Raw genomic sequence first — 12,437 nt, 5'->3', positions numbered from 1 at the left:
AAATTCAAGAATCAAAATTTCAAAATCTGAAATATGGCGAGGAATGAATAAAACAATAACAATAAATCGCCATACCTCGATAGAGAGCTAACTCTAGAATGCAAAAACAAAATTTGCCTAGGCAAAATTGAGGTATAAAGATAATCTTCAATATGATCCCCTCAAATCTGATTTCGCCACCTCTGGAGAGAATATGATCTTCAATTTCGTACAAATAAATCACCAAGTCTTTAGCAAATTCGCCTTAGGCGTGGTCTTGGATGGATCTCCAAATTCGCTTTTGGTGTATCCTCAAGCTCGCACCACCTTGGGAATGTCTACGCCACCTTTGGTTTGCAATCGCACCACCTTTGGAGTGTCTTCGCCACCTTGGATAAATGAAACTCGCACTATATTCGCCTCTTGTCAACTCGCATAAAGGAAGGTAAAATAATGATGTAGAAAATGATAATTCCATCCCCCTTATATAGCGCTTGCATCCTTTACCCCTTAGGCCGACTTAATAAAAATAAAACCTTTTTTAAATGATTTGCAATGAAATGACAAGGCCGACCCCCATATATGAGCGCTCAAATCGATTTTTTTTTTTTTATTAATTAATTAATTAACTATTAATGCCTTGCGTTTTTAAATTGCAAATTTCGATTTTTAAATAAGGCAAAAATAATTAATAAATGTTAACGCCATATTAAATGCCAATAAAAAATGGATTTTCAATTTTTTAAATTGATTTAGCATTTAAAGAAAATTCAAATTGTTTTAATTTGGCGCCAAAACTGGAAAACAAAGGGACGTACCTCATCGCTCTGGTCCCTTGGAGAGGGACAGGAGCGATCCATTATTTTGTCTTGGTTTTGCATTTTTTCACGATCAACTTCTTCATCTCCACGTTAAAATTTGATCATCTTGATAGGTTCTTCGCATTTGATCCTCTTGCATGTGTGTTTAAGTGCCTTTTGAGTGTACATCGCCCTGGTCCTTGTCCAAAGGACAGGAGCGATCTTCTTGTTTCCATGTCCATCTTGCATCTTTTAACTTCGATCTTTTATTGTGGGCGAATAACATCCTTTGTTTGTGTCTTTTGCGCTTATTCCATTTGCTCGCATGAAGTTTCGAGCGTATTAAAGGGATCATCGCCCTTGTCCCTTGGAGAGGGACAGGAGCGATCCATGTCCTTTCCTTGACCTTGTCAACTTTGCACTTCGATCTTCATTGTAATGTCCTTCAAACGTCGTCCTTCACCTTACCTAACCTTGAAGGAACGTGCGTGCTTTTGATGATATCGCCTTGGTCCTTGTCCAAAGGACAGGAGCGATGTGAGGTTTTTACAGTGTTTGGCGATGTTTGGACGTTCAAAACCCTTGCGAATTATCTTCAAACGATGCCTTGGACCATATGCTATCTTAGGACGTCTTGAGTTAGCTTGAACTTGAAACAAACAAGGAATCCGAAGCCAATCGCCCTGGTCCCTTGGAGAGGGACAGGAGCGATATGGTTCCTAGATCCATTTTGGTGATTATTTAACGTTCAAAACTCTTGTTTATCATCTTGTTGTCGTACCATGGACCCTCTAAAACATTGCAATGTCTTGTCCTTACGTAAATTTTGCATGAAATGGCCAATGCATCTAACATCGCCCTGGTCCCTTCCTGAGGGACAGGAGCGATCTATGTTATAGGGTGTCAATTTCTTCATTTTAACGTCCTTTAAGTGTTTACGCATGATGAAAGCGCCTTGAAATGTCCTCGCCACCTTTTGTCCTGGCTTGGATCGGCCTTGAACCTTGGAGGGACGACCTTGAACTTGAGAGGGACGTATCTTCATCATTGTATCGCCCTGGTTCCTTGGAGAGGGACAGGAGCGATTTTTTTCTTGTGGCTTTCATCTTACTTTGCCATGCTCTAAGTTTATATTCAACGGATTCGTCCTTCTTTACTCGATCCGTCCATGCCTTGACATTGTTTGGAATTTTGCAAAAAGAGGTAATTATATCAAAAATCGCTCTGGTCCCTTCCTGAGGGACAGGAGCGAACTAGGCATTTAGCATTGGTATGGACGTCCCAAAAATCTTCAATTTATATTCAATGCCTTCATCTCATGTTCTCCTTTGTTTTTGAATGTAAACTTGCCTTGACCCTTGTCTGGATTTTGCAAAATGGAGGAAATCGCTCTGGTCTCTGGGAGAGGGACGAGAGCTACAAGGTACCTCGCCCTGGTCCCTTGGAGAGGGACAGGAGCGATTTAGTCAATATAGGTCATTTTCCTTCATTTTTTGCATCTCAAATTATATTCATTTGGCAAAGTATCTTCCTTCGGACATCCTCCAATTGCTAAGTCATCAAAATCTTGCACGGACAAGGTGAAATTCGAATTGTAGCTCCGGTCCTTCACTGAGGGACAGGAGCGATTTTCCTCCTGGAGGCATTTCTGTGCTCATGAAAATCTCCAATTTATATTCAAATGAAAGATCTTGTCGTTCTCCATCACTTCAAACGTAAAATTTGTCTGGACTCTGCAAGGACAATGAGATATTTGGAAATGAGCTCCCGTCCTTCACTGAGGGACAGGAGCGATTTTGCTCCTACAGGCCAAAATAACAAGATTTTTCATATTTTAACACTTCACGAGGCGAAAACAAATCAATTCCAATGCCCAGGATCAAACTTCAAAAAAGTCAAAATTTGGTCAAAATATTCAATCAGACAAAAATTCACATTGACGGTCATCATTTAGACAAGTTTAAGCTCTGCATGAACATTCCAATTGAAAATTAGACCATTTTGGCGAATTCATTGCATTTAAAATTTGCATTCTAGAAAAGAAGCTCAAAAAGCTCTCAAAAGCGACTGGATTTTGGCTTGAAAAGGCAATATTTAAAACCCTAAGGCTTGGCCCTAAATCCAGACAACTAACTGACTAACAAAACCCTAAAAACGAAAGCGAAAACGAACAAAAAAACAAGCAAAAAGAAGGGGTCCCCATTTGCGATGGGGCGATGTGTGAAATGGTCACAACACTATGTTATTCATATATTGGATCTAGAGATAATCTGCTGTTAATATTTGGAGATTCTGTTATTTATTCCATGATATCTTCATTTGTGCACTTATTGGATTTAATAAGTTCATTCCTATTGTACTTTTGAGTCTCACTAACCTACTGATATAATTTCCCATCCATTCTTTCTTTCTCTCTCTAAAATACAGTAGATGAGAAGATTGGAATGTAAAAACCTATACCTCTTAAGTGAAAGGTATTCTCTCTAAAATGCACTTTCAAGTCCAACACCTTTTACGAAAACCATCATACAATGTTATTCAATGTAGCCATAGGAACCTCCTAAAAAATCCATTGAAATTAACTTCTATTCATGTTGTCTGCCTGTCCAATTTCCTAGATATGATAACCACTCCGACAAATATTGAACTTTGCAAGCCATAGCATGCAAGGTCTCTAACTTTCCACCTAATTAGTCAAATAACAAATACTGTCAAAAATTCAGACATAAATTTCATTTTGGAGTTCCATTAATAATTAAATGCATGCACTTGCATTAGATACACAGCATCAGCATATTGTTCCAATTAAACATGAACCTGATTTTCATGCAGTTTCTTTACCATCATGGGTTTGAGTTGCAATATTAAAATTTAAAAACAATTTCTCTACTGATTATGACAAGGTTAGTTTGAAAGAGCAGTTCAATTGGAGAACATGTGGAAGTCCCCAAAGCCCTTGACTATTGAATATTCATAGCAAACTATACCAATAGGAACCATAATTGGATGGAGTTTAAAAAGCAGTTTGATTTGGAGCCTAGACGACCATTCAATATTGAATGCATGGTAAGTAGTAATTAAGGGAAGCACATGACAAAAAGCAAGGGTTCAATGCAGATTCCATACATAGAGGTTGAGAATAAAAATAGAAAAGCACGTAAAGAGAGTGATGCAATTAATATGTCCTCTACAGTATCTCTAAATTTAATCAGATCCTCTGTGAGAAATTTGGAGTATCCAAGCACTATCTGAATGAAGAGAGATGAATTATAAATATGTCAATAAACTGAAGAAACCAATCGTCTTAAAATACCAGCAATTCCTACAGCCCAGTGGGACCTAAGATGGAAACCCTCTTTGTAGAGGAGGATAAATATGGGTATATCAGATGATTTAATATTTGATTGGCCAAATTCTTGCGTCTAGGAAGATCTTTCTTAAAAAGGGTCCAAAGACATTCTCAAGAAGAATAGTTTGGGAAGTAAAGTCAGCTAGGGCAATGCAATGAGGAATCATCTGTTCACAATGTAGCATATGCTGAAGCATAATAATTTGATCCCTCCCAATATACACATAGTCAAAAAACCCTAACTAGTGCCATAATCTTTTGAACAATAAAGAAGAATGATCGATTTCATGACCATTTTGAAGAGATGCATTTTTTGAGGGATATCCCAGAAATGAATTCGGAAGGGCCTAACACTTGAAAATAGAAAGGGATACTTTAGCCCTTGGAAAATCGTGATTGAGAAGAAGACTTCAGATTGAGATATCTATAGACTGAAGCCCCAAGAAGGAATTGGCTATCACAATCTACACATGATCTTCTTTGTAGAAAACCTAGAACCTAGAAAGAGCATCTCTAGGTTATCGAATATTATGGTCTTGGTTTAATAAAGGTTCAAAAGTAGCTAATAAAGTTCACCGAAGCAAACAATGGTATCTAACGGTCTTTGTAAGTTGTTAGGGAAATGAAAGAGGACCATATAGTCAGAATGAGTTTGTTTTTGTTTCTCTATGAATCCAGTTGAAAAGTATTTAATCACAGAACAAGTGGAAAACCTTATCATTATTGATCTATACTTACTGCTGAAAGCTTGTTGAGTATACCATCAATTTGAACAAAATACGCCTCCAAAAGCATCTCAAGCTCTTCAACGTCCTGATATCTCCCATTACTAGTGTTTGTGGTAGCACTGCTACACCGAGAAACCTTGCTTTCCAAATTGGAAATGTTGGCATGGCTTTCTTTTGAATGGGGAACAATACTGCAAGAATTTTCAAGAAAACATTTTAAGAAAAAGATGAATAAATCAATCTTGATACAAATATAGGGAGATAAAGCATAAAAAAAATCAACTCACCTTCCTCCATTATCTGAATTGACTTTGTCAACACTGACAGAATATGCTTCATGCATGCAATTTGAATGAGCAGGAGAACCAAGCCCTTCAAGCTGCTTCCTTGTTAATTTATCAGTCAGATACATCTCATTCATATCCCCATCGTCATCCAGCAATTGTTCTAACTCATCTCTCACCTTTAATTACAATACATAAGAGAAGAAAAGAACTTTCACAATCATTATAGGCTAAGCACAGAACAAAACATACCCCCACAAAACAAAGAATTAAAAAATAATAACTGCTTTTTTTATTACAATATATCCCTAAGTTTTAAAGCAGGAGAGATATAATTCATTGATTAAGTCAGTGTATGACAACATATATTAAAAATAGACAGCAAGTATCAACTCGATACTTGTTAGTAACGAAGCTATGATCACATAATGGTACATTGAAGGAAAAATCACACAATATTTCTTCAATAGAACCAAGATATTTGATTTCATCCTAAAATTGTGACAGCAGTCAATTTTTTGATCATCAACATAACATTGCAAATCCCTACCAATATGCACACACAGAAAATAAGGATAAAATTTTTAAACTATATCAATGTAATATTAAACTAATTCATTGTTTGGAGTTTTAAACTATATTTTTAGAATCATCTTTATCCTGTAAGGTATTTGTTCCTCTTTTCAAATATGATTTAGTCATCTTTTCACAATTGTTAACTTTTACTTATAACTCGTTGTTCAGCTTGTTCAACTACAAGAATTTCAAATGTGCTATATCTCAATGATCTAAATATAAAATGAAATGTGAAATATTTTAAATCAACTTCTCCTAGCTGTTCTATGCAATAGGATAGGCAAGCATACTTTTCTTAAACTAGAAAACAGATACGGGTAGGCATGCAATGCCTTTGAGCAGCTGAACCATTTTGATGGTGGAGTGCAAGAATTTCAGTTATGAGAAAGCAAGGAATCAACAATTAGAAAGCTTATTTATTTATTTGTTTTAATGTCCTGGAAGGCTTATTTAACTCGTAGAACCAACCCAACAGCCCATACCCCCATCCCCCACACAACTCTTGGTATGCAATTCCTACTACACAGATAGCCAACAGGCTTCATATAAGTTTATAACTGAAAGACTGGCGATATCTATTTCTTTAGATAAGCACTGTACAATTAAAACAACAATGTTGGAACTGTCCTTTTATGTTGACACTCCATAAAATGCCCATTTATTTTCAGTGAAACACCAGATTATTCAGATTAGATCCTGAATATGGAAAGGCTAAAATACATACCATTAAATCACTGATTTATTTGAATCATTACACTAAATTTCAGAAATTCTGTTAAATCTTCACAAATTCTTATACTTTAATTCTTCATTTTATAAAGTTCAACAAAACATCTATCGCACTAATTAACATTACTTCTACAGCCTCATTCTAGGAAGCCACTCAAATGATGTTAGTACATATTTGGAGTGATCCCAGATCATCAAGATCACTTGAAAACAATCAATACTATCCACCTTCCAGTAAGTGCTCTAGTAGTCAAGCTTGTGAGTTGGACGAGTGTAAGAAATGTGAGGCATGAGTTAGATGCTTGAGCCTCATCAATACAAAGTAAAAAAGTCTTTGTATGTATGAGATCAAGTGCTCCGATTCTTTTCACAACTAGGTGGATACTCAACTTAAAACAAAATGGCAGATTTGTAAATCTAAAAGTGCGCCACCATTGGATTGCCACCATTGCAACAGTTGGAAGTCTCGATGAGTCTATTTGTCTCTTGTTATTTTCCTAGAGAAAAGGATACAAATCTCATCTCTGTACAAATTCCTTTGAAGCTCGAACTTGGCACACACAAAAGGATCAGAACACAGTCCATCCATGCATTCAAATAAGCCATCCATGATCTCTGCATCAGATTCTAGGTAAGCTCCAAACAAGCAAGGATCCAAGTAACATGTTGCATGGAAAGGATCATGCATCATTATCCATATCTCAGTTGTAATAGTTTAATACCCATCAAATCCCTCTCTTCACTTAAGAGTTAGGTCATCTCCATCAAATGATTCTTCGACGACCTCCTTTATTGCCTTCATCGCCTCAATAATCTACTCCATGCAAGGACCTTCACCATCAACAATATGAAGCACTTTCCCAAAAGGATCAAATAATTTGTTGACCTATATTGTTCCCTTCTAAAAGTAATTCCCTAAAATGTAGGAACTTATCTTTTGAGGTCAAAACTTGAAAATTTTCGATCATGATCGAAGTAGGTCAGTGGTACCAGTGCAAACCCTAGGTCCCCACTCCGAAAAAGCAAAAAGAAAGCATCCCTAAAAAATTGGGAAAACTTTCTAAAAATAGCCATACCGGGATCGGGCTAAAAATGCCAAAAACGAAAAAGCAAAACAAGCAAGCTTTCTAAAAATAGAAAGTTGTTCAAATTCGTTCAAATCAATTGCGTTCTTCGTCGTTTGGCCTTTCTAGGCACTTTGATGGTGTCTGGACTTTGTTATCACCTGGCTTGCAAAAACTGACTTTCAATCCTTTAGACTCAAACCATTCAAAACTGACAAACTGAAGCGAAAGGCCACGAGACACCAACAAAAACCTTAGAAAGCAAGAAAAAGGGAGGGTCCCCATTTGCAATGGGGCGATGTGGGGAAAAAGGTCACAACATCTAGCGCCAACCCGAATAAATGTTCCTGAACGTTCCTAAGATAAAACCCATTTCAAACTTAGAATCAAAAATTAATTATAGCTAACTTACCCGCCGGCTCAAAAAGGGCATTCAAAAAGGAAAGAGGAATCCTAAATTGTATCAAGATCTTTCATCCTTCAATTATAAGTGTGTGCAAATGCATTCATTCCTGACTCTTAAGACCATTATGACTCTTGGGTTCCATCATGGCAAGTCGCATAATTTAAGTGCTTTGTCTTAACTCCAAAAGCATCCATAGCCCCGATGAGGTTATCTCTATAATTTCACGGAGATTTCTCTACTTCCGGCGATTTATGTTTTGATTTGAGGGGTATACCTATAGAGATTTCCGCACACCCAAAAGCCAAGTATTTTGATTTTCTTTCTTTTCTTTCTTTCTTGATATTCTTTTTTTTTTCTTTTCACATATTTCCACACTATGGCTTGTTCAAGCAATGAAGCTTAACATGGGCTTGAGCATTATAGTGGCGCTGAAGTAAGACTTTTGACGAATTTCGTTATGCTTTCTTGCCATAACTTCACTTCGGGAGACCAAAATGACTCAGAGAATTCTATAAGTGTTTAAGATATAATGACTGAAAGACTCAGTGTCGAGATACAATTGATGATTCCCTTTCTAGTCAAATGCTCATCCTAACTTTGAGATACTTTAGAAACAATTAATCTAAAATCCAGAAGCTCTCCACAAATATTTACCAAAGGAATGCCCCAAACATAACTTAGCGAGGTCAAACCAATGTGTGCGTGTTAAGGAACATCACCCTTTCGCTAATGGGAATCCTCCTTTATTACTAAACTAAAGCACGCGGGAGCAAGCGAAAGCAAAAACAACTAAACTAACGAAAGCAAACTAAACTAAGGAAACAAAGACAACTAAACTAAACATAAAAAACAAAAGAAACCTACTCTAACTAAAAGCAAAAATTTTAAGCGAACCACACTCAAAAGACCTAAGTATATACAACTCCTAGCATGATTTCTCAAGACATGCAGCAACAACAAAGCAACAATCATAGTTAGAAGTTTTGCAAACTTATCTTTAAACTCGAAAAAATATTATTTCAAAGTACAACTTTGGGAAAGATTAGTAACTGGGGTAATTCATCCGGACCATGATTAATCCATAAACAAGTTGTCTTTCCTGAATCTCCATAATCAAAATGATATTCCTTATAGTCAATAGTAGGGAAAAATACAACCTGGTGGTATTCATTCGTGGATAGGAAATCTTGCTTGTCATCCATTACTTCTTCAGGAGGTCAAAGTTGATGGTGAACCATACCACTTGTATTTGAAATATGTAGATCAACGTCATGTGCCAAACTAGGTGGAGTGTGGCGGGGATTAGAGAAAGGGGATTCGGAAATTTGGAACATTTCATGCTCTGGCTCCTTTCGAATCCCTAACAATGGATCGAGTCCCAACCCGAATTGTTCTTCATTTTCTGTCTCTGTCACAGTTACTTGTTCATCAAGTAGCGTTCCATTTGTTTCAATTTCATCTAGCAATTCCTCCATGACTATGAACATTGGATCAAGTGCCCACCCGAATTGCATTTAATATTCTGCTTCCATCTTGGTAGCCCATTGATCATCAAATATTCCATCTTGTCTCAAAGTTGCTTATTATTTCTTCCATCTTGAGCGTGCATGAACGAACTTCTTCATCAAGGACAATTCCTTCTTGAAGGGCATTGTCTCTATTTTGAACTAAGTCTTCCATTTCTGGCTCCTAATGATCTTCAATAACTTGCACTTCTATATATTCATTGGCTTCCATATGCTGATAACTTCCTTGGGCAGTTCCCTTTGCTTGGATGTATTCCATTGCTCCTTTGATCTTAACTCCAATGGCCTCTTGTTCTAGTGTGATGTAGGAACAATCTTCATCCACTTGAATGCTTGATTCAATTCTACTATCTTCTTCCAATTTTCTTCCTTCATAGCCTGATGAGGTTGCAATACTTTGTTCTCTTGATATAGGACTAAGATGCTCATTCCAGATGCATTTCCTTGGCAATTCTGATAATCCTAAGTGACATCTAGTGTGGTTGATGGCCTCTCCACATATAGAACAAGTGAATTTTGAATTTGGTTTATTGTGAATCCAACACCAATGAGGAAGCAACACGCCCTTCAAGTGAATATTACCTTGTTCTATCTGATTTTGAATTTTAAGTATGAACCTTGTGAAAGGATCATTTCCATTGCCCTCATCGTCAGGCTTTACACACAATTCTGGTTTCGGAACATCCCAAAACAAAAAAATTTCCTTGTAGAACCAATTCTATCCTTGACAAGAATGCCAAGCAATTGATCTCATCATGCTCGGTTGTTTCATGGATTCGGCACCTCCCGGGTACAACAAATAGAGACAAATTCTTGGGGTGCAATTGCGCATTCAAATTTTCTTGAATTTCAGCAATATCCACAAGGAGACTGTCTTGACAGTAAGAAATATGGAACGAACGCCCATCTATAGAGGAATCTCTTTTTTGATTTTCCATTTTCTAATTTTTTAGATTTTTCAAATTTTCACTTTTTGGGGATTTTTTTAACATAAAAAAGATCTAACATATCTCTGATTTGGCATTTCAAAGTTCACACTGGTTCTCTCCAGCTGAATTTCTCCACTTGTAAAATGTTCAACCCTCCTAGCGCCATTTTATGTTGGGGTCTATTTTATCATCTACCAAACATTAGAATAAGATACCCGAAGGTATTCTATCCTCTCCTGAAAAAATCAATACTGATTCCAAGGTCTATATGTGTGAACAAGCGACTTTAATAAAATAGCTACTTGGGTAGTGTATGCTGAAAATCTCAAGGGGGACTCACGTTTACAAGTGTCTTTCAAGCTTCTGGACTTAGATAGATTTATCAATTTTAGGCTCTTTCTTCTTTTTTTTTTTTTGGATTTTTAGAGATTTAGACTTTCAAAAAGGGAAAAGGGGATAGGGTTTAAGAAAGCTGATCTAAACCTACCAATTTTGGAGACGGTATTAACTAGTTGTTCTCGAGAAACCACACTTTTCTTCGCCACACTGAGGACAACTACACAAAGCGGGTGCAATCTTCAACAGGTTGTGCTTATGATCGAAATGTTGGCATGCATAGGGGATATGCTCAGACTGACTTTGCACAATAAAATGGAAATCATCCATTTACCAAAAGTATGAGCAGAGATACACCGTTAATTAACACTTATCAAATCCTTCATTCAATTCTAGCAACATGAAAGCAAATCTAAATTAACTTTAACTAATGTGTTGAGAAAATTGAAACCATGCTAATCACTCAAACAATGGAGATTACAAAGCCTTAAGAGAAAGCACACATGCAATATATTATTTGAAAAAATGACCTTCACGCAACAATATATCAAAAACTTCACACTCTCCAAATGAGAGGAGGTAGCCTTATATAGTTTTTCAGAAAATAATGAACGACCGAGATCAAACAGTGATCAAGGGCCTAGATTGAAAGTTATAAACCCTAATTAGGGTTTCCCAAAACTCTATCAATTTGAATGAATGAGAACATGACAAGTGGCACAGTTGCCATTCTCACTAAAGTATGCATCTAGTTTCCTTTTCAGATAAGTCAAGTTCATTGAATCTGGGCATGTTGACTTGGAGCAATCTGATTGGTCGGAGGAGCAATCTGATTGGTCGGAAGATGACGAGGCGCCACCGTAGCATGAGTCACTCCTAATCTTGCTGAGGCGGCGTAGGAGCAGGTACGGGAGTTAGATCAACTCCTTGGGGTGGCAATGGATGTTGCTCTCTTCCTTGAATCTGTGCTTCAATGTGATTAAGCAATCACTTCCTCCTTTTCAAGGATAAAGCACATTCGACACTGGTCATGATAATTTCTTTTTACACTCCAAGCTAAGCTGCATAGTTTTGTGATGATGTTTTCTTGCTCGTCGTTAAAATTCAAGTCTGGTTGTGGTACTAGTTTAGGATCTCTTCCTGGTTCAGGGGGAATGATTGGAAGACCCATGAAGCTCGAAAGGAAAATTGTTGAATTTCTTAGAATAATTTCTTGTTGACGACTCTATGCTTGCTTCTTCGTGACCCCAATTTATGAAATATGAAATGATAGGATCAAGTTGTTCAGACATTCGCTGTGATCATGCCCTCCTTCTTGATACCCTGAAATTCGGAGAAGAATTTCTCCATGCCTTCATCATAATTGAGGAAATTGGAATCTTCTTTGTGAAACATTTCCCATAGCCAAATTTTGGCTATCTTCACGCTCGGATGAACCTTGCCCATGAACTTGTCCTCAATCCTTTGTTTGGCTTGAAACTCCAGTTGTGATCTCTATGATGATCCCGCTTCTACTACCATCTGTGACCTGCAAAACCAAAGGAAATTAAGTTAGAAATCTATCTTTTAGTGCAAAGTTTCGAAGGTTAAATGGCAGAATGCTTTGATCTTCCAATTTCTCAACACTTTTAGCTTTGAAACAAGCCGCGAACACTTAGAAGGTCATGCTTGAAAGAAAGAACGTTCAATCCAAAATGATCCTCTTATCAAAATTTCGGATAAACCCGATAA

The 12,437-nt window shown here is 37.0% G+C and overlaps 1 protein-coding gene across 3 annotated transcripts in view; it reads right to left on the bottom strand.

Annotated features, from left to right (window-relative positions):
* Positions 1-12,437, bottom strand: part of LOC131050141 (magnesium transporter MRS2-3) — a 79,402-nt gene that overhangs the window by 24,808 nt on the left and 42,157 nt on the right. For all 3 annotated transcript variants that reach the window (XM_057984312.2, XM_057984311.2, XM_057984313.2), the window contains 2 exons: positions 5,144-5,319; positions 4,867-5,047 (listed from right to left, as the gene is read on the bottom strand). In XM_057984312.2, coding sequence (XP_057840295.2) covers positions 4,867-5,047; positions 5,144-5,319 — 357 coding nt within the window. The remainder of the gene's footprint in view (positions 1-4,866; positions 5,048-5,143; positions 5,320-12,437) is intronic.

Source organism: Cryptomeria japonica, chromosome 9, assembly GCF_030272615.1.
Source record: "Cryptomeria japonica chromosome 9, Sugi_1.0, whole genome shotgun sequence".
Taxonomy (NCBI): Eukaryota; Viridiplantae; Streptophyta; class Pinopsida; order Cupressales; family Cupressaceae; genus Cryptomeria; species Cryptomeria japonica.
The sequence above is the reverse complement of the archived record's forward strand: the minus strand, read 5'-3'. Positions and strand labels throughout refer to the sequence as shown.